Source organism: Lampris incognitus, chromosome 3 (assembly GCF_029633865.1).
Source record: "Lampris incognitus isolate fLamInc1 chromosome 3, fLamInc1.hap2, whole genome shotgun sequence".
NCBI lineage: Eukaryota > Metazoa > Chordata > Actinopteri > Lampriformes > Lampridae > Lampris > Lampris incognitus.
Window position 1 is genome coordinate 83,007,139 of NC_079213.1, and position 22,867 is coordinate 83,030,005.

Genomic DNA, 22,867 nt, shown 5'->3' on the forward strand with positions numbered 1-22,867 from the left:
CGTCTTTCCATGGTATCATATAAGGATGAATATTGGATATTGTCATATCGTGACGGACAATTTTTTTTGTCTAAATTTAGGATAATGAAAATGTATTACTTAAAATTTCTCACAAAACAAGGCCTTAAATATTTGAGGGGATACTATTTGAAAAGTAGTTTTGCTTTGACATTACACTTAATGTTACCAAACAATTAATGTGATGAACCTCAATTGGATACTTAAACATGGTATTTTTGCATCTGTAAGCAGATATGATATATATCAATACTGTGTAAAATCCCCTATGATGATCTTGATAATATTTTCCATGTCATTCAGCGCACTATGGAGGAATAAATGCTTTTGATTTAAGTCTTGACAAGACATGGTTCTCACCTGGCTTTGGGTTGCTGGGTACTGTCACCACTCCTTGTTCCACCTCTTTTTTCTCTGTTGCACCAACCACCTCTTCCTCTGGGGAAACCTTGTATTCAGCAATGGTTACCTGTCTCCTCTTTAACACTGTATCTATGAGAGTCTGCTGGTCCACCTTTTCCTCAAACAGATTTTCCCATTGGGTCCCTGTGCTGAATTTAGTAACAGGCACAGGCTCTGCTGCTATCACCATATCGTCAGTTTGGGTTCCCTGCTCAAACGGGTTGGCTGTTAAGTCCTGACCAACACACACACTGGCCACTTCAGGACAACAAGAAACAGCAACATTGTGTAAAGTGGAGGCTGCTGTCTCCACCTGGGTGTGCACTGTGTCCGGTTTGGCAAGAACTCCTTTGTTCAGCATGACTTTGGGCTTCCTCTCCTCCGCCTGGGCTTTGAGAGTTCCCAGGTCTTTGTCCGCCAGACTCAGCCGCCCCTGGAGAACCACAATGGTCTCCTGTTGGAATTTAATAGTGTCCTGTAAGGTGTCTATCTCCCGCTGGGCTTCACTGGTGAACCCAAGTAGTGACTCCATCACCCACACCTCAGCATCTTCTGTCTCAATCCTCGTCTGTGTGCCCTCTGTGCAAACAAGCATGGCTTCCGTCCCTGTGCCTTTCTCACAGACATGCAGCTCAGTGCCCTCGGCAGCATCTTTTACTCCCTGGCTGTAGTAGAACACAACAGAATTCATTGGCCTGTCATATCCGACAGCCACCGACTTCCTCTCAACAACGGGAAATTTCTGCGGAGCTTTCATTGAAACTTCCACAGAAGGCTCTACCGCCTTCTCACACCGCCCCTCGAATTTTTCAGTCAACCTTTTCAGCTCCCCGGATTTTGTGGGGCCTTTGCGACCAGGTGAGGTGGGAGGTGTTCCCTGACTCTGAAACCAGGGGTCAGCTGGTGTTAGGAGGGCCTCTGCTGTTTGGGTGGAGGACTCTGTTGTCTGTTGTTGTTTTGGGGCATGCTCTTCAGACACTTTCTTCTCCTGCAGGGTCAATAGGAGCATGTCTTTCTCGGCACGGAGCTTGGCCAACTCTCTCTCTAGCGCTGGAACGCCCTTCACTCGCTCTTCCATCTCTTTCAGCTGTCTCAGTGCCGTAGCCATCTGCTCCCTGACCGTCTGCAGCTGGTTGGCGGCAATCTGAGGCACAGTGGGGCCAAGCGCTGGTGTACTCCGTCCAGACGTCTGAGGACTGGGTTTGGTCCAGCTACTGTGAGACGGAGAAGGAGAGGATGAAGGTAGAAGCAACATAGGGACATCCATGGTGGTGGAGGCAGAAATGCCCGATGAGCCCGCGGAAGATACAGTGGCCTTGATGACTGGCTTTGGCGGCTCTGCAAGCTGGAGGCGACCACCGTTCTGGTGCTGGTGGTTCTGCTCCTGCTGTAGCCGCCGGCTGGTCTCCAGAAGAGTCCGCTCCACTCTGGGATTGCGCTGAGGTGGTGGCGGTGGCACCTTGGCCCCCGCAGACAGTGGAGGGACACCGAGTATAGTCACAGGGGAAAGAGAGATCCCCTCGCAGGGTGCCGAACCGATGCGGTTGCGAGGTGGGGGCGGAGGGGGGACTCTGCCATCCTCGCTGACAGGGGATGCAAGAGACTCAGTAGAGGTCCAGCCACTGGTGTGTCCCCCCACGTTAGGGCTCCTCTGAGAAGATCTGACGCCGCGGCTGGACCGGCGGACATTCACTGGTGCCCGCCGGCGGTTGTGCCCACTCTCGATCTCCTCCACATACTTCAGGAAGTCCAGGTCCAGCTGGAAGCCGTAGGGAGTCTGAACGGAGTAGGAGCCTGTCTGCTCAGCCTCCTCCGGGCCAGAGTAGAGAAATGGTGTACCCAGATCTGTAGGCACAACATGACTACATCAGTGGTAACGTCACATGGGGCAACACCCACACATCATGTCGAAAAGATTAATTTTCCAGTACTGTCACTGTTACAGGAGCAAAGACAGTTGACATAATGCATAAACCAATAAGCAAAATTTCCAATGTAAACTGAATGCAAATACATTTGTTTCCTCAACCTATAATCAGATAAGGTTCACAAAGTATTAACAAATACTTTTTTTGGTTTGTCTTTGCTGGTTTAGGTGGGTTTGACACAGAACAATGTGATGAGCATTAGAAAGCTTTGACAATAAAAAGAAATACTTGAAAGTCTATTTAGTATAACTTTCTGCAAATTCTCCTTACCAAACACTATCTGAATTGAGCTGATACAGGAAATCTACCAATAGCAAGATTCCAAGAAAGCTCCATCAAACACTATAAATGAAAATACTATTTGAATATAGCCCTAGTGGAAAGACTGTCTGTAATAACAACTGAACTTCATGACAACCAGGTATATATTGATGTGATAATAATCACAAAAAGGTGAGATGTAAAGTCAAATATAAGCAGAACAGTTTTTCAATAGAATTAAGTGGATCCTTACCGGGCAGCTTGGGGTTAACTTGCACCGACTGAGTCATTTTTCTGAATGGGTAACTTTCAGCAGTCAGCCTGATTGAGTCAACTCAACACCTGGTTAAAGAACACACAGGTTGTCAACAATAGCGTCACTGTTATGTCCAGAAATATGCTTACAAAAACACAATGAAATAACAAGCTCATTTCTACAAGATCATCTAGCACCAATACGTGACGTTATCACTTAATACTTCTACAACACGGATGATTCAGACTGCAAACTATTTAGGATTGTGTTAACCTAAAGCTAAAAGTTCCCTACTCGCCTAAAAAAAAAAAACACACACGCAATTTGCTTTGATTTTATTCTGGCAATCGATCTGTAAGTACAGGTGTCACACTTTCTAAATGGTAGGCATTTTCATTTTGCAGCAAAAAAATCTTCAGATATTTCAGTCAAATATTAGGAGACTGCACACTGCCTTCCTACGGGAGACCATGGCTTTAAAACCTTCATCAGTGGTTTTTCCTGCTGTGGGTTTAACGCCAGATGTAGATGTTCCTTTATTGGAGTTGTAAACCTACTACAAAGCCGGTGCAGTGAGAGCCAAACAACTTTATGTGTTATCTCATGGCTGCTTAGCATGCAACGACCAAAACAAACAAAGAGAGCCCAGGAGCTGTCTCCTAGCAGAAGGTGAATTCATGTGGTGTGTCAATTTGGGAGATGTATAGATGTTTTGTACAAGAAGAATGGCTCGTTTTTGCTTTTCTTCTTCGGAGGTGTTGAAGGGGATTAACCATGACATCATCCACATCTTACAGCTGTGTGTGTGTGTGTGTGTGTGTGTGTGTGTGTGTGTGTGTGTGTTAATATATGCTCCTGCATACTTGTACTGTATATACTTGTGCTAGCAGGTTTTTTGTGTGAGTGTGTGCGTGTGTTTGCATGTATACTTGCATTGAGTCTTTGTGAGGGTGTGGGTGTACATTTCTGCATTCTCTTTGTCGATGTGTTGTGGCTTTGAACGCTTGACCTCGTTACAACAGGGTACTTAAAATGTTGTAACAGTCAAAGAAGCAAAGACTCAATGTAAGTTACAGTGGTTAAAAGCAGCTGCTCAATGTGTTTAAACTAAAAAGTGTGTGTGTGTGTGTGTGTGTGTGTGTGTGTGTGTGTGTGTGTGTGTGTGTGTGTGTGTGTGTGTGTGTGTGTGTGTGTGTAGGCATAAAGTCTGTGCAGAGCAGAGCCAAGGTAAACATCCCAGAACAAAAGCAACAATAAAGGGATGTGCGTCGGCCAGAAGCCACAAGGTAGACACATCACAGTATCACTGTCCATGTCACTCTTCTGTAAAACCACAGGATCTATTTACACCTGCGCACCAGCATCTCACCTGTTAGTTCATTAGCATATAAACTGCATCATTACCACTAGACCAAGGTTCAGTATATTTGTGCGCACGCACGCACGCACACACACACACACACACACACACACACACACACACACACACACACACACACACACACACATAAATGGTAAAAGACTGGGGGAAAACAAAAAGACAACACAAACTATGCGAGACAGATGCAGAAACTCCAAGGGGCTTCCAGAAACATCTGTGCAGGAAGAAGAAAAAGAGATGGGGAGAGAGATGACAGACACACAGGTGAGAGAGAGAAGGAGAGAGTGGATATGGTGTATTTGTGTATCAGCAATGAGGTCTTTTAGAGGCAAGTTAGAATTTTTATCTAATTCCCAAAATTAGACAGAAGAATTAAATACACATATGCATACTCATAAGCATGTATATACTCATGGCTTATGTATCTAAGGCCACATAGCCACATATATGTTCACACATGGATAAATGAAGGGAAAGCAGGTTAGGTCTATTGTGATGCACATGGAATGCACTGAATCGTGACCAGATGCAAAACATGATGATAAATAACATAAGTGAATAAATAACATTGGCTATTATTCATTCAGAATTGGCTGGTGATGCATATTTGCTGCGTTGGTTTGTTAACCATGCATTGCGCATCACACACTAAGACGAACCCTGAATCTCGTCTCATTTCTAGAAAGACCCACACTAAAAACATATCAAAGAATTGAAAAATAAAATAAATTTAAAAAAATTAAGTTTACAGGTTAACCACTAAAGTGTAGAGCAGGAGCACTGATTTAAAAAAAACAACAACCTATCACTAAATACTTGTGTACCAGTGGACCTCCTCTGGCTCAGTGGCTCAACATTGCTCTGAATAATTGAGCCAACAAAACAACATCAAATTTATGTTCTGAACTTTTTTCAACAAAATCTTCTTATAAATAAAAACCCCCTGCAAAATAAGCTTCTCGCTACCTAGCTTTGATGTATTAACGAATAAAACTGAGTCACTGTTGCAATCAGAATAGATTGTTACCTCTCTCAGTGACTCAGTGAAGGACTCATGCAGCTGTCTGGGTGGTGGATTCCTCCTCCGCTACACTCCAACTCTGGATCACTTTCCAGTGTACCGCCTCACTGGGTGAGAGAGAGCGAGCGAGCGAGAGAGAGAGAGAGAGAGAGAGAGAGAGAGAGAGAGAGAGAGAGAGAGAGAGAGAGAGAGAGAGAGAGAGAGAGAGAGAGAGAGAGAGAGAGAGAGAGAGAGAGAGAGAGAGAGAGAGAGAGATGTGAAGGACAAAGACATAGACAGCATTAGAGAGGAGGGAGCGATAAGGAAGAAATAAATCATGAGAGAAAAAGAGAGTTGTGGGTGGGGGGTTGGTGGAAGGGAGGGAGGGCAGATAGACAGGACGTCAAAGTAGTGTAAACATCTGCTAAGTCGTGCTCCAGGTTACTGACTCTGCCTCACAACAAATGGAGGAATGAAGATACGTGCAAGGCTAGGGAAATCTGCAAGACACACACACACAAACACACACACACACACGCCTTTTCCTTTAAAGCACATGCATACACGCAATCACAGATGCATGTGATTCCTCCACTTCACAAAAGCCTGGTGCACCACACACACACACACACACACACACACACACACACACACACACACACACACACACACACCTGTAACCTTACAGCCTTGGGCACATTCCAGCCCACACTTCCCTCACACATACTGCTGCTGTGACCAGGCTGCAACACGCAGCAGCTCTGCAGAGCAGGTCGTCCCCACACCGTCCCTACAACAGCCCACTAATGCCTCTGATACCTCGGTGCTTTCATCACCTGCTGGCAACGGCAAACTGAAGAATCGGCCACAGAGATTCATTATTTCTCATTTGTATTTGTATGGGGGGTTCGGGGTACAGATGAAGGCATGGATGGATGCTGGGGTAGGTTTAAATGTGATCCCGTTCAAGCATGGCATCTCTCTAAATCAGTGAAGGAAGGAAGGAAGGAAGGATGAAAACGAGCAAAAAGGGAGAAAGAAATTTGAAAACAGAAAGAGAAAAACATAATAAAAACAGAAAGCCGCAATGAAAGGGACAGAAAGAAAGAGAACACGAAAGAGAAATGAAGGCAAGTAATTCAAACCAATTCAAACTGCTGAGTAATAGTAAAGCTCCAACAGTCCTCTTATCAGCAGGGAAAGGCATCTGGGGAAATAAGCCGTGTCCGTTGGCCTCATCGGTCTCACCTCCCGTGGAGATTGGATCGAGGAGCTTCTGCTTAGCCTCAGTGTGTCAGCTGGGCCTCCTGACACCATCAGGTCTGCTACGCTCAGCCTGAGAGAAATATCTGGCTCCCTACGCTACATGTACATGTAGACAGAACATAAATATATCACCGCAAGCACTAGGTTTCTTTCTTTAAACAGGGCCGCAGCAAGTCTGGGTGCATATGTAAAAGGGGGCGTAGGAGTGTTCTGAAATGCCTGCAGTTGAGGACATTTGTGTGAACAGGCAGCACTTTCCTGAGGCAGCAGGGACAAGTTGGCTAGCTAGTATGACGATCTGATTGAATGCTTGCATTGCTAAGCAAACACATTCATGGCTTCTCAATGAGCTGATTTTTTTTTCAAGATTTTTTTTGTGTGGCATTTTTGCTTTATTAAAAGTGATAACAGAGAGGGACAGGAAAGAGAGAGGGGATGACATGTGGCAAAGGGCCCGGGCCGGATTCGAACCTGGGCCACTGCAGTAAGGCCTCAGCCTCATGTGGTACCACTCTACCAGGTGAGCCACAAGGGCGCCCAAGAGCCGATTTTTAACACATTGGAATTCAAAGCGTTAAACTCACCCAATGTCCTTAGCAAAAACAATAAACAAACAAATAAACACATTTTTATAAAAAACAACAAATGCTTGAATGGGTACAACACATACAATAAGTAGAAAAGTCAACAAAACAAGACTTGTGTGTCTACTTTGCATGAAATCTCTCAGGTCTTTAAATGTTTGACCCAACAGTTAAGTTTCAGCAGCCCACAGTCAATAAATTGGTCAAATGTAAGAATCAACAGTCGGTGAATTAAATCAGCTATAAGCACAAAAGGTCAGGAGCTTAATCAGCTATATCAGCAAACAGTAACCTAGTCAGATATAAGAGGTGACAGTCAGTAACTCAAATATAAAAGCTGACAGTCAGTAATTTAGTCAGATAGAAAACAAACCTCTTTAAGCCAGCCTCCCATCCCAAACATCTCCCTTAGGCTCTACTCCTCCTTTTTTGTCTCCTCCCCTCTCCCCTCTCATCTCCTCTCCTCCTTACTCCCCTCTCATCTCCTCTCCTCCTCTACATCTTCCTCTGCCACCCCCCCCCCCCTCCACTTCTCTCTCCTCTCCTCCAGCTTGCTGCAGCTCAGATGTTGGTGTTTTTTTCTGGGACCTGATGACAGACACCAAATTACAGGGCGCGAAGAGAGGAGCTGCATTCCTTACTTCTACTGAGAGCCGCACGTGCGCGCGCAGACACACTCACACTAGCATACAAAAATGTGTATGAACACGTACACACACGGGCATGTGAGAACACACGCACTTGAAGTGCATACAAGAACCATGCATTTTTCTGCAAAAATAAACATACACAGCCACAGTCAGGCTAACAGCCCATAAAACCAGACATGGCAACAATAACAGCAAGCAAGCTGCCTTAACCTTTTTCGAAATTGGATTCCATTGTGAACAGCAACACTGCACTGTTCTGCAAATTGATGTCAGGCTAATCAGCTGGTCTTAGTAGTCATGCATATTTCCATGACTGCAAATTGAGTTTGCATTAAGTTTCCTCCTCTTGTTTATTGTTGCACTCATAACTACAGTTGCTTTATGAGCTCTGAGGGCACCAGCGGACAGATCGACTGTTCGGCTTTTCAGAACAATACAGACGATGGCTGTGGCCCCCGGGCAGCCTGGGGAGATCCCCAGCTCTCTGGAAATGAAACCATTCATTTACATTCAAGATGTTTAGCTCATGGGAACAGTTCAGCTCTGCAGAACTTGCTCTGCTATAGTACATCAATACTACAACACTGACATTACAAACTACCGCAAGTGAGGAGTGTGAGGCTCGAAGACCCTGCACCCTGACACACCAATGTAACTAAAACCTTCGTGTGAACCTAAAGGTTTGAGTTAGAGAAGTCGGGAAATAAGGGCTGGTGAGAAAAGGAAGAACGGATTTTTTTCCCTCAGTTGGCAACCCATGGCATCTTCATGGGTTGACTAAGTAGTGGTAAGAAAGCTGAGAAGAAGAGAGAACAGGGTAGACCGGAGACCCAGGATTCAATTAGGCTGGTTGGGCAGTTGGGGGGGATGGAGGGGTTGGTAGACATATCCACTTCAATACCTCATGAAAAGTTTATTTTCTAAGCTAACATAGGCAAGGACTGACACTTGGCACACTCTGATTTCTCTGTGTTGTGCTGGGAAACAATATAAGCTTGTTGGATTTGTTCAAAATGATAGATCCTTTTATAGAATGCAGGCTGTTCGGGATCCAGCATGGCTTCATAGAAGAGGAGCCATTTTGCTGGGGTGAGCTGACCGTGTGGCCCGGGGCCATGTTTTGGAAAAGTGACCTCATCTCGACCGCCACCCTTTTCCCGAAAAGGGAAGCAAGAGAGAATCGAAAACTCTGACAGACAATAGTGTGTGTGTGTGTGTGTGTGTGTGTGTGTGTGTGTGTGTGTGTGTGTGTGTGTGTGTGTGTGTGTGTGCAAGTGTTGGAGGCAGGGGGATGAGTCTCTATAACTAAAGGAATGTGAAGAAAGATTTTTTTTGGTCTTCAGTGACGAGGCCAAACATTCTCTCTTTCAATTCCATTTGACAGCTATGGTCGAACTTCTACTATCCAACTACTTTACATAAGAAAAAGCCATTCAGATATCTAGAAACAAACGCACAGACCCTCTCACTCTGTAGCTCACGCACACACACACACACACACACACACACACACACACACACACACACACACACACACACACACACACACACACGCATGCAAGCACGCACACATGTACACACAAACACCCATTAGGGCCCCTCAGCTGCTAGGATAAATCTGCAGTTTCCTGAAGGGAAGCCCCCCCACCCTCAAAGGCACCACTCCTCCCTAACACACACACACACACACACACACACACACACACACACACACACACACATTTGACTATCCTACCCAGTGCCCCTGAGGAGACCTCCTATTGTCTCCCAGAAGGAACCTGGGGTCGCTCCTGCTAGGAAACCCATCGGCTTGACCTGAAAGCTGTTTCCTGCAGGCCGCAGGAAAAGGGGTGGGACTGAACAAACACAACAGCCATTCTGACACAAAACCAAACTGCGAACGCACGTACACACACACACGCACACACACACACACACACACACACACAATACACACCCACATACGCTGTCCCACTGCCAGCCAACGCACTTAACATCACATGATGCATCACATCGAACAACATCAAATTAGTTTGAGGGTAGACATGGAATTTTTGTCGTTTTATTTGGTGTAAATTTGTGTGTGTGTGTTTGTGTATTTGCGCGTCTGTTTTTCAGGTGCCGTGTATGAACTAAAACCCAGATCGTGAAGGAAGTAACACTCGACCCCCTGGACCAGTGTTTTCATTGCTGCTAGAGACTTTATACCTACTCCTGTCTCCTCCGTGAAAACAACACACTGCTGTCTATGACCTCTCATCTGGAGGCTCTCGTGGAGGACAGACTAACCTACATGAAATTAATGTCTAATTTTTTTACAAACATCACATGCATCTCACATTCTCCTCCTCATCCTCTCTGATTCACTGGCAAACACAATAAAGCACATTGAGGCCAACAATGAGGCTTTATGCAACTTTGGTGGTGACGCTGTCTTCGCAGCGTTTTGTGAGGCCTCCTTGTTTTCTCTGTCCCCAACCCCCTTTCCTTTCCCCCTCTTCCTGCTGGGCTCCAGGTTCAAAATGTCACAAAGTAAATTCAATAAAGGCACTTTGGAGAAGAATAAAACTAAGCAAGAGGCACAAATCACCATCAGACAGGCCCTCATCCACCCTTGGCGGCCATCTTAATCTGAAGGACCAGCTCAGAGTTGGGCTACGACGCTGTATCATTTGCATAAAAGTATGACATTAGCTGCCGTGCCCTACAGCTCTCCCACGCTGCTTCTAAAAGGGTCCTAGTACTCATACAAGCCTGCGGCTGCTACCCTGAAGTGGACCCTCTCCTTCAGAATGAAGGGATGCAAAGAAGATAAATGCCAAGGTCCAATGACAACTTTCAGCTTCGTCTGGAGGTCAAACTGTATTCTGGACCTCCTCAGGCCAATTCAAGGCTTGGCTGGACACAAAACATTGGCATAACAACATAATTGGTGACCGGCTGGAGAGAATAATCTTGGCACTATTTTTCAAAGTAGGAACCTTTACCAAAGTTTATACAGCGTACATTTTTATGTCTCAGGCAATGTCCATTCAGAACACCCACACCCAGCCAAATGAAGCCCCCCCCCCTTGAAACAAAGCAGGGTTTACATGTTTTCACCAGTAAGATGTTGTTTCCACTGGTCACCACACCTGCCAGCTCAGTCTCTAATGCCCAAAAGCAGTCTGACTCATTCATATTACATTTTGGGGAGCAAACACTGCTTGCTTTCATGAGCAAGAATATCCAGATCTGTTGCTCAGACGGACCAACTCGACTCTTTATAGAGCTTGTAGATGCCAAAGACACACAGTAAGTCACACAGTAACTGGTTGGGTTTGTTGTGGTCCCACGGCTCAGTGGGTGGTACTGTTGAGGCTTTGGCTGAGGCTTTGGTCTGCAAGGGTTAAGGCTTTGATTCCCATTGGCGCTGCCAGAGGTAAATATGTGGGCACTCTTGCATATACTCTAAGAAACTCTGAGATAACATTATTAATTTGATAGGATTCATTTTTTATGTAAATTTGTTTTAAAGGAAGAGTTTTCTTTAGGATATGTGTTTGTTTCTTTCTGAATGAAAACATTTATATTGAAAAAGTATGTTCTTCGTGTGTGCGGGTGGTGTGGTGGTCTATTCCGTTGCTTACCAACATGGGGATCGGTGGTTCGAATCACCTTGTTACCTCCGGCTTTGTCGGGCGTCCCTACAGACACAACTGGCTGTATCTGCGGGTGGGAAGCTGGATGTGGGTATGTGTCCTGGTCGCCGCACTAGTGCCTCCTCTGGTCAGTCAGGGCACCTGTTCAGGGGGGAGGGAGAACTGGAGGGAGTAGCGTGATCCTCCTACGTGCTATGTCCCCCGAGTGAAACTCCTCACTGTCAGGTGAAAAGAAGCAGCTGGCAACTCCACATGTATCAGAGGAGGCATGTGGTTTGCAGCACCGTGTATAGAGAGTCTGGCCAACTGGCTACATGGGTGCCATATTGCCTACCAACTGGTAGGCAGCCCCATGTACACGGTATTCAAAATCGCGCTCACTTTATGATCTCTCAAGCTGCACTTTCAAAGAAACAAGGGAAAACAAGAGATTTTGAATTTTCCAACATTCAGTCAAGTATTCAGAGTATCAAAAATTATGTATTTTGCATCACTCATTATCAGTGGTCACTGTAATGTCCGTAGACGCCTTGTCTTACTGACATAAGAATAATTCAAGAACGAGCCGACTTCGTAGGTTCTTAACTGTGTAGCTTTTACTAGCGTTCATCCGACATACAACCTTCATAACATGCGCTTCTCTCTTCCTGTATACGTCACACGCACTGCACGTACACCCGTGAGTAGGTCAAGTTAAACACGTGACCTTTCATTCATTACATCTCCCCCTCTAAGATGATTTTCTAAACATTTCTCTGAACATTTACTGCCAACAATTTTAACCTGTATATCACCCCCCTTTTCACAAAAAAATAAAAAATCTCCCACAGTACACAAGTCCATACGCCTCACAAATCCAGCCGGATTGCAGGCTTGCTCACCCTGCCAGAGCGAGTAACATATGGTGTGGAAGTTGGCATTTCTGCTGCTCGGGACTCATCCGTGTTTCCACTCTCCCCTGGAGTGACATGGTCAGGATCCCTGCTGACAAAGGTGAGTGTTTTAGGTGTGGCCAACAGGTGGCGCCTGTTCCTTCTGTAATGTTCACCTTGAGCTGTCTCCACTATGTAGGATCTGGGAGTGGAGCTCTGACTGTGAACAACTGCTGGCATTGTCCATGTTTTCTGTCCATCAAGTTTGGTGAGTACTGCGTCACCCGAGTTCAGTGGGCGCAGTGTCCGCACGCCGTTCCTGCGGTTGTAGTAGAAAGCCTGCCTCGATTTGGCTGCGGCGTCAGCGGTTTTGATCAGTTCCTCTTTAGGCCAGGCCGGTTTCAGGTTATGCTGCAATGTGGGTAAGGTGGTTCTGAGTCTCCTACCCATGAGCAATTCCGCTGGACTGGCTCCAGTGGAAGAAGAGGGTGTAGCTCTGTATGTCAACAGGGCGAGGAGAGGGTCTTCCTGCCTTAATATGCTTTTGGCTATCTGAACAGCCCTCTCTGCCTGTCCATTACTCTGGGGGTAGTGTGGGCTTGAAGTCACATGGATGAAATCATAATCCTCACTGAACCTCCTCATCTCTTCTGAAACTAGCTGTGGCCCATTATCACTAACTACAATTTCAGGGATACCAAAACGTGCAAATGTAGCCTTCAGCCTAGCTACAACCTGACTGCTAGTAGTTGTTGGTAGATTTAGAATCTCCAAAAACCTGGAATAATAGTCAGACACTATCAAGTAGTTTTGCTTTTTGTACTCACACAGGTCTATGCCAACTTTCTGCCATGGTCTGGATGGGAGCTCACTTGACATTAAAGGCTCTTTTCTCTGTGTGTTCTTGTGTTCTCTGCAGAATTGACATTGCTGTATCTTTGTTGTAATGTGCTCTGTCATTTTGGGCCACCACACTGACTGGCTAGCTCTCTCTCTGCACTTAACTATCCCCTGGTGCCCGTCGTGTATTCTGTCTAAGATCACCTCCCTCATCTCTGTGGGAATGACGATACGACTGCCTCTGATGACTAAACCATCTACCTCAGATAACTCCCCTCTCACCTGATAAAAGTCTCTGACTGTCTCCGGCACTTTATCGACATACTCAGGCCAGCCGTGTCTGATGAAGCCCAACACTGTCTGGAGTTGCAGATCCCCATCCGTGCTCTGTTTTATCTCCTGCATCCTTTGAGGTGTGGCAGGCACCTGGCACACGATGGCATCAATGTGCGCTGCAACATCATCATGAGAAGCACCATCTCCGTAGCGCTGCTCTGGGCCTCTGGAGAGTGCATCAGCCACAGCTAAAGTTTTGCCTGGTGCGTATTCAGCCACTGCATTGAAACGCATCAGCCTCATTAACAGTCTCTGGCACCTAATGGGCACATTATCCAAGTCTTTGCTGTTCATGAGAGGCACTAGTGGTTTATGATCGGTGACAAGTCTGAAATTGTCAAGCCCAAACAAGTACTTCTCGAACCTTTCACATGCCCAGACGCTGGCTAAGCACTCTTTCTCGATCTGTGCGTACCTTGTCTCTGCGTCACTCAGCCGTCGGGAGCAGTAGGCCACGGGCTTCCAGTGTTCCCCGTGCTGCTGGAGCAGAACGCCTCCCAGCCCGTAGCTGCTGGCATCTGCTGACACCACCGTAGCCTTAGTGACGTCATAAAAGGTGAGTACCGGGGCGGTGGCGAGTGCTGCTTTAAGGTCTTGGAATGCTGTGTTCTGTGCAGGTCCCCACAGCCACTCTGTCGTTGCTTTAAGCAGTCCATAAAGCGGCTGACCTACAGTGGACAGCTCTGGGACGTATTTTGCCAAATAGTTCACCATCCCGAGGAACCTCTTGAGTTCCGTCACGTTCTGGGGCTGAGGAAAGTTCTCTATTCCGGCCACTTTGTCCGGGTCAGGTCTGATGCCTGCCTCGTTGATGATATGACCAAGGAAGCGGACTTGTTTCTGTTTGAACTTGCATTTCGCTTGGTTCAGTTTGAGACCTGCTGTTTCAATGACCCCCAGCGCCTCTGCTAGGTGCCGGTCATGGATTTCCTCAGTCTCTCCATGTATAAGGATGTCATCCATGTACACCTCTGTGCCCTCTAGCCCGGTCAGAGTTTCCGCCATCTTTCTCTGGAAAATCTCTGGAGCACTCGTTATACCAAATGGAAGGCGGCAGAAAGCATACCTCCCAAATGGGGTGATGAAAGTGGTGAGCCCCCTGCTGTCTTCATGCAAGGGGATCTGGTAAAACCCACTTGCTGCATCCAACGTTGTGAAGAACTTTGACCCTGCGAGCCTTGGCATTATTTCCTCCATAGTGGGCAGCACGTATTTCTCACGTTTCACCGCTCGATTCAGCCTCCTGAGGTCAGCGCAGCAGCGAACCTCTTTCTTGTTCGGTTTCAGCACCGGCACCATAGCGGCGCACCATTCTGTGGGCTGAGTCACTTTTTCAATAATGCCCTAATTTTCCATGCGCTGCAGTTCTTTCTTAACCAGTGGTACAAGTGGCAGCGGTATCCGTCTGGCTGTATGCACCGCGTATGGCTGGGCACCCTCCACCAGAGCTATTTTCACTGGGTCTGTTTTCAGCAGTCCACTTGAGCCGAAAACTCCACTGACCTCATTCATCCGCTTCACTAGACCCATCTCCACTGCCTCTGGACGACTCAGCAGACAGCTGCCTCTCCCCTTGATCACATACACTGGAAAGGAGTATTGTTTCTCCTTGTAGTTGGTTGTGGCTTGAAACTGTCCTATGCAGCTGATGTTTCCACCTGGGCTTATGAAGCATGTGTCAGGAGGTCCCAGTTTTATGTTTGGCTTCAGCTTTTTAAATGTCCCTTGGTTGATAACAGTAGCGTCAGCCCCCGTGTCAATTTTAAAGGTTATTGGTACATCACTTATTGTTAAACTAACAGTCCAATCTTCCTGACTGCTCTCTTTGCCAACTTCTCCCAGAAAGTACAGCTGTTTAACCTCTTCAGTGACTTCTCTCACCGCTTTAGAGTGACATACACGCTCCCAATGTCCCTTTTTATGACACTTGTTGCACTTACTGTTCGTTGCAGGACACTTCCGCTCATCGGTGTGCTGCGTCTTGCCGCACCTCCCGCACCTCCCGCATTCATCTACTTTGTTGGTTGCAGGTCTGCTGCAACCATGACGCTGTCCGCCCTTTTTGTTTTGGCGTTCGTCCCGCCATCGGACAACATTGACGTTAGCCAGCTGGGCCTCTGGTTGGTTAACTTGGAGGCTGAGCTGCTTTGTTATTGCCTCCGCCTGGCGCACTTGTTCAATGACTTTCACCAGAGTAAGGTCCGCTGTGAGCTGGAACTGACGGGAGAGCACTTTGTCTTTTATGCCCACTACCAGACGGTCTCTGATATGTTCATCCCTCTTGTCCCCAAACTCACAGTGTTCAGACAGCTCATACAATGTCCGGATGTACATCTCCGCTGTCTCTCCTGGCTGCTGGCTACGTTGATAGAAGCACGCCCTCTCATGTATGATGTTACGGCGGGGAATAAAGTAGTCATCGAACTTTTTCAGTACGATATCATAGTCCACTTTATCACCCTCCGCCGCGAAGTCAAACGAGCTGAATATCTTTTCAGCCTCGCTGCCCATTGCATAAATCAGCGAACTCACGTGAATCTCCCCGTCGTCTTTATCCAGCTTTGTCGCGAGCCTGAAGCGCGAAAACCGTTGTCTCCACTCCGGCCATTCAACGGGGCAGTCAAACTTGAATTCACTCGGCGGATTAAACTTCGGCATGACCGCTCGTGTTCAGATACACAGACTATTCTGACACCATGTAATGTCCGTAGACGCCTTGTCTTACTGACATAAGAATAATTCAAGAACGAGCCGACTTCGTAGGTTCTTAACTGTGTAGCTTTTACTAGCGTTCATCCGACATACAACCTTCATAACATGCGCTTCTCTCTTCCTGTATACGTCACACGCACTGCACGTACACCCGTGAGTAGGTCAAGTTAAACACGTGACCTTTCATTCATTACAGTCAAATTACCAGAAATTATGTCTTTTCCATCATTCGATATCAGTACGCACCAGAAATTACAATGCCTCTCAAAAGTATTTATGCAGTGGTATGCAAGTCTTAAAAATACCAATGACAGCCTCAGAAAAGCTCAAAACCCCTTCTGAATAGTGTCAACATGTTGTCTAAATTCTTTAATCTAATAAATTCATGTTCCTGTAAGTCAGGGGTCACAGATCAAGTGCAGTAATAGAAATCAGGAGGACGATTGAAGCACTCCATATAATAGGGTAAGCTATGAGCCTTGTTATGTCATGTGACCAGCTTAATGAGATAACTGACCGAAAGTCGCCTCACTTTTGACTAGTTAAATAGGAATTTAACATGACTATTGTGTCCGTCACCTTATTAATTGGTCACATGGCAAAATGAGGCTCACAGTTTACCCTGTTTTGTGGGTGTAATTACCATGAATGGATCATTCTGTTAATTTCTATTACTAGACTTTGACCCCAATTTAGAGGAAACAAGAATTCATCAGATTAAAATTTTAGTCAACATATTGAAGCTATTGAGAAAGGGGGTTGGCCTTTTAAGGCCACACCACTGCATAAATAATTTTGAGAGGCACTTTATGTATTTTCTATCATTCAGTACTAGTACTTAGGGTTCCAGAAATTATGGATTTTCCATCATTTCAATCCCCGTTTCAGAGAACCAGAATTTTTTTTTTAATCATTGCGTACCAGTAGTCAAGGGTAGGTGGTTTAACACCAGATCAGGAGCAGAGGCTATGGTAATAACGTGTTTCACTTTTTCAGTCCATGATGAAGGTGATGAGATCAGGAAGAAACCCACCAGCGGTCATAACACAGTCACAGGCACTGAGCAGGGGCCTCTGCTGGATACATGTAGATTTCAACCCAAACAATTTACTCCAGAGACTTTAGTTTTTATCCACTACACTATTGGTGTGGTGGGTAAATTGGTGATCAGTACCAGTATTACATATTTCGCAATGTTCAGTAGGCTACTAGTGAATGATAATGAGCAATAATATCAGGGACACTGGAGAAATATTAGGCCTATCTGTTTCGAGGTTTAGCCAGTGCAGCGTCAGCTCTGTATCAGGGATCTTTTCTGGTTTATCTCAACACTACCCACACCCAAGCTCAGGCCTGTCATTCAATCCATCCCATATGACGATCTGACACTGTTTACATTTTGCCTGATTTCTGTCAACGGTTATGCACGGCTCGGTTGTGCTATACAACTGATTTCCACACATCAATAGCTTACAGACTCCCGGATTGCTCTAGGGAAGTTTGTTTATCGAAAAATCGTAAACACTGAAATGAACTCACCGAGCACAAGTAGGAATAAACTGAGGGGGACCAGCCCAGCCTTTGTGCATCCTGTGGAAATCGATGCATCATACGACCTTGTCCCGGCCGAACAGAACAGCCCCAAGCCGCACAGCACACCATTTCCCCCTCAACTACTACAAATCGGCGAGAAATGGGACGAAAACGCAGGAAAAAAATCATTGAAACGTCTTGACGACAGAGCCAGACGTTGGTAGGCAACATGGCGCCCGTCAAGCACATGACAGGCTCTCAGCCAATCACAGCGCATGTTACAAAGATCAAAGGCTGGCCAGACTCTCTCGATACACGGCACTGTAGTTTGTAGCCCTCCCCGGTCGGCAGAGGGGGTGGAGCAGCAACCGGGATGGCTCGGGAGAGTGTGGCAATTGGCCAAGTACAATTGGGGAGAAAGGGGGGGGGGGACGAGAGAGAGAGTGAGAGAGAAAAGTATGTATTTCTCGTTTTGTTTTCTTTTTCTTTTTTTAAGAGATGGTATGTATAAATTCTCTTGGATTTTATGATCTTATGCCCAAACGCTCACTTCTCGTATTCATTTTTATTCCCTGTGCACCAACACCCTTTCTTAGACAAGCCTAAACTAGTCTCTCAGCTAACCTCGACTAACTTGATCAAACCTAACTTAAAGCGGCATCGGGAAACTAAAACTAGAGTTAGCCTAGATATCTGGCCTGCAGATGTGTGGGTAAGAGATGACTGCGACCCATTTGTCTTCCTCATAACGGTAGCACTTCAGATCTCCAGATGTTTGATTCTCATAACTCCAGTACAAGACCAGATGTCAACGAGCTTTTTGATCTCCTCAGAGACAGCTGAAATATGTGTTTACTGGTACGTTGTTTCCTTCACTGGTGGAAATTATACCAATTCGTTGGCATCTCTTTGATTGAAAAGGTGGGTTAATAACATGGTTGTGGAAATATGTCTTTGAAATACTGTTCTCTGAGGCTCCGAAAAACGCTATGCTTACCTTCCAATCTGAAACACTCACTTTGGTGCCTGCACCTACAATGACGTCAAGAAACCTAACCATTTGAGTGACCTGCAAACCCAAATACAGTCCAAGTCTTTTTTTTTACGTTGTTTGGTGGAGGGCTTCAACAAAACCACCACATATTTCATATACTGTTATTATAGAAGGCACTGTTAGTGTCTTGGCCTATTCTTTATTGAGCTACACCAGAAATGGAATCTAATACGCCTGGCAGTGTTTTTATGACTTAGTCAATATCCATCCATCATTCAGTGTTCTTGCCATGTTTTACCCTTTGAGGAAACAAAAAAAGGAAATCCAGACCAAGACTCAGAATTCGACACCGGAAATTTTCAGTCTGGGACATTTCTCAGGAATCAAAATTAGCAACAGCGAGAGAGATCCTCGAACATAACAGGTCTTATATAGGAATATGCCTGAACACAAGCGAAAACACGTTACTTCCCTCTTCCCTCTCTTCAGTGTCAGACCAACCAATTGCTGTCTCGTCCATGAATGAATGTGGCCTGGAAATCGTGTGGTGCCAAAAAAAAAGAAGGCTAAATCAACCTTAATGACATACAGGCAGTGCTTTCTAGAAGAGATCTCCATTTGGGTTCCTACATTTGGGTTCCAACATTTCATGTTGATGTCAAGACACGAGATTTGAATAGCGAGTGCCTCTTTCCCAAGCCCTGTTAGTACTTGTCTGGACATTGGTATTTTTAGCCCACAATTTTTTCATTCAGCATTTCTCATGGAGTATACACTGGAAAGTTTGACTGAGACGGACTGAAAAAACTTACGTTCAAGTCCATTAAAAACATTTCCTCTGGCCCTCACTTATCTGCACAAGTGTAATCATCCATTCTATTGAGACAAATCACGTGAAGACAAATGGTGCTTCAGTCTGGGTTTATTTTGTATGCAGGTATACTGGGACCTAAACTCGCCAGACAGAAATGGGAGCCTGCGAATCTTCCAAATACCAAACTCAACTTCTGAAGAGCGCTCCTTCGGTGCGGTGCAATGTAGAGAGCCACTCAAATCAGAGAATCTAGCATGAAATAGAAAGTGGCAATTTCCATTTTCCAAGCATGAGTGCTTGCTAATTATGGTTAAAGCCTTCTGCTATTAGGTTCCATGTTGGCCTAACACTCAATCGCTGCTTGAGAAAAAAAAATGCTTGAACTTTAAAAGGTAAACAAACCACAGTGATTATAAAACTGAAAAATAAGTATGTTTTGGAAGCTTTTAAAGCCCTCTCTGGGCTCACTGTTGTGATTGCAATCACTGAATGCCAGCTAAGTGCTGTAATAACAAACTATTCCTGAACTTGCTAACACTTTTATCTTCAAGATAAGTCTGTGTAAAAACAAATGGATCCAAATAGACTTGTAGTATTAATCTTGGCTTGCAGAGTTAATACCACGGTGCATTTAGCAACTCTCAAACATGAGATGATGAAATGAAAAGCCATTCTCCATGTGCAGTAGCTAAAAAAGTTATTCAGTTGGAGCCTCGGCACCCTGGTTTCGAAAGTCAGCTCAGCTCGAACCAAGAAAACACAATGATAACTTCCATGTTTTCCAGTGCCTGAACAAAAAGGAAGGAGGATTTAAGTATGGATCCGACATGACAGCATAGCTAAGTTCATTAATATCTCTCTCATCAGAGAAACAGAGAGAAGATCCAGAGCATTAGCAAGTCAAACTACCCCCATGACCCCCTCACTAATTTTACTGCCCTTCTATTTCTGAGATGGACATGGTAAGTCATACCATAGGGTACAGTTTCCTCCCCGTGAGCTCATCAGTGCTGTTGAAAATGTAACACTTAATCTTAACACAAGCTAAACTTGCTTTGATTTGCTACAGTGAATCACCCAGTTGATGTGCAATAGCATAACTGTAGAGGATTTGGTGGCAGAAATTATTTGAGATGGGATAGACTTAAAGGCAGCGATAAACTTAATACTAATGAAAAACATACTAAGCAAACCATAGTTACCTGCCTGAGACCACAATAGTCAATGTATATACCATGATTATATCCTCTCCCCCATCCCAATGACTACTCACATGTCTATGAAATGCATGACAGATGATATAACGGTTTTTATAAGTAGGATATTTTTACATCAGCGACTTTACCACCAACAAGCTTTTGAGACGAACTGTTAAAGAAGCCTGTAACTCCAGTTTCACTCTCAGGAAGAAGTTTAATCCCCAGAATACATCCACGTTATTTAGGTGAGAGTTACTGCATTATAGCCATCACTTATGAAGAATCTGGTGAGAACAAGTCGACATGAGATGAGGGAACAAATCCGAAAATCAAACGCCAGCAGCCAGCCATCTTACAAAACAGACTCACATGATAAGCAACAGGGACATGGTTAGCAAGCTGCAGGATACTTTACAGTCTGACCCATGCAGGCCCAGCAGGGGCATCACACATTCTCCAGCCTTATGGAAAAACAAATGAGGCCAGCCAATTGCATGAATTTGTGAGTCACTGAATGCCCCCAAACCACAACTATATATATTAGTGAAGAAAACTGGGGCCGAGATAATGTACAAGATAATGAAGGACACACGACACCATAGAGAGGGGATGTGATTTGAAATAGCTGAGACAATGGTGGTGGTGGGTGGGTAGGTGGGTGGATGTGGGGGATTTCCTATCTATGTTTAGTCCAACCAGTCTATTGTTTTAATTTTTTGACGAAACCTGGGCCTCCAGATTTATTTGAGAAATCTTTTGCTTCCATCTTGAATTTTGCCCATTTTGCATTCCTGCTAAAAGCAGTGAACATTATATACTATAACATTGTTCATTAATAATATATGACATGCTCAAAATATTGTCTTGAAAGTTACATAATATGCCCGGTTTAGGTATCCGGTCACGTCGTTTTGATTAAAGCAGATTTAAGAGCCCAGCATCAAAATTTCGGTTTCATAAAACGTGATTTACGAGACGAAAACAGGATGGCATGAGAAAATTTACTGTCCCGGGATGACATAACTCAAATCTTCTGAAAATAGGCGCGGTGTCTCGTGGCTTATTTGCCCATGTTTATTAGATTACATATGGTAAACAGTTTCTATTCAGCCCTCATTTTAACAAGAACACGTTGTATCCGTAAAAGACCCTTTTTTAATACATTAATAAATCTGCATAACGCCTGTCTCCGCGCTGAACCCGGGAACACCCAAAATAGATTACAACGCACAACTAACGCTACCCATAAACCATACGAACAGCTTTCCGATTCATCTGTAGTCTATGTGGGTGGACTGGATACGATATTAACGCTAACGCTGGTTTACCTGGAGCCCCTGCTGAACCGCACAGCCTGCTGAGTGACATGGAGAGGGTGCCCTTTAACAGGATTAACTGTAAAAAAGTTAACGAACTCTGCAAATAATCATCAATACGTGGGTTTATCGATACCTCCGATTCTACCTTACCTTCTGACTTGTCCCGTATTCCCTCCGCTGAAAGTGGAAGTTTCTCACGGTATTCCTAGGAAAGGGAAATAAAGTTAGGGAGGAGGAAAGTAAAAAAAAAAAAAACACTCCTTTGCGCCTGCCACACTTCAAAGGCTTAATGAGTCTGTGACAGACAGCGGAATCATCCAATGTGGAGGGGGATCTCCTGCCAATCATAGTGGAGGAAAGGGAGGGGGCGAGACTTCACCGTCCAGTTGGTCAGATGGCGCCAAGATGACAAAATCCTGAGCTGCGCTGTGGTATTAACAACAAATAACAATAAGGGATCAAAGCCTTGTTTGACCTAGTTTTGTATGAAGATGAACGAGTTTCGTTCATTTTGCGAAACTAAGCATCTGGCTCAGTGGTTATGTGATGAATTATTTTTTAACAGGGATGATGGACAGTCAATGGACTGTCCCAGAATTAGCTAAACATGATTTCAAGATACAATCCCCTGACACAGCTAGGCTACATTTCTTCTAATATTAAAATGGCAAGTTTAATACCTCGTTACAACATGTACGAAAACAAGGTGCACTTAAAGATATACTACATCATACACAACACAGTAGGAAACCGATAACTGATAACTAATGTTTGCGACCAATAACGATCGCTTGGTTATTTTTAGGCATGGTTTTGGCACTTGAAAATGGAGAAGCCTTGGCTTAGTGTTGCGTCATTAAT

The 22,867-nt window shown here is 45.1% G+C and overlaps 1 protein-coding gene across 3 annotated transcripts in view; it reads right to left on the minus strand.

Annotated features, from left to right (window-relative positions):
• Positions 1 to 22,289, minus strand: part of kank3 (KN motif and ankyrin repeat domains 3) — a 54,696-nt gene extending 32,407 nt beyond the window's left edge. For 2 of the 3 annotated variants that reach the window (XM_056278046.1, XM_056278044.1), the window contains exons 1-4: positions 22,157 to 22,289; positions 5,274 to 5,374; positions 2,863 to 2,951; positions 379 to 2,265 (exon numbers count right to left, since the gene is read on the minus strand). In XM_056278046.1, coding sequence (XP_056134021.1) covers positions 379 to 2,265; positions 2,863 to 2,899 — 1,924 coding nt within the window. In that variant the 5' untranslated portion in view covers positions 2,900 to 2,951; positions 5,274 to 5,374; positions 22,157 to 22,289. The remainder of the gene's footprint in view (positions 1 to 378; positions 2,266 to 2,862; positions 2,952 to 5,273; positions 5,375 to 22,156) is intronic. The other variant, XM_056278045.1, reaches the window with a different exon arrangement.
• Between the last annotated feature and the right edge of the window lie 578 nt (positions 22,290 to 22,867).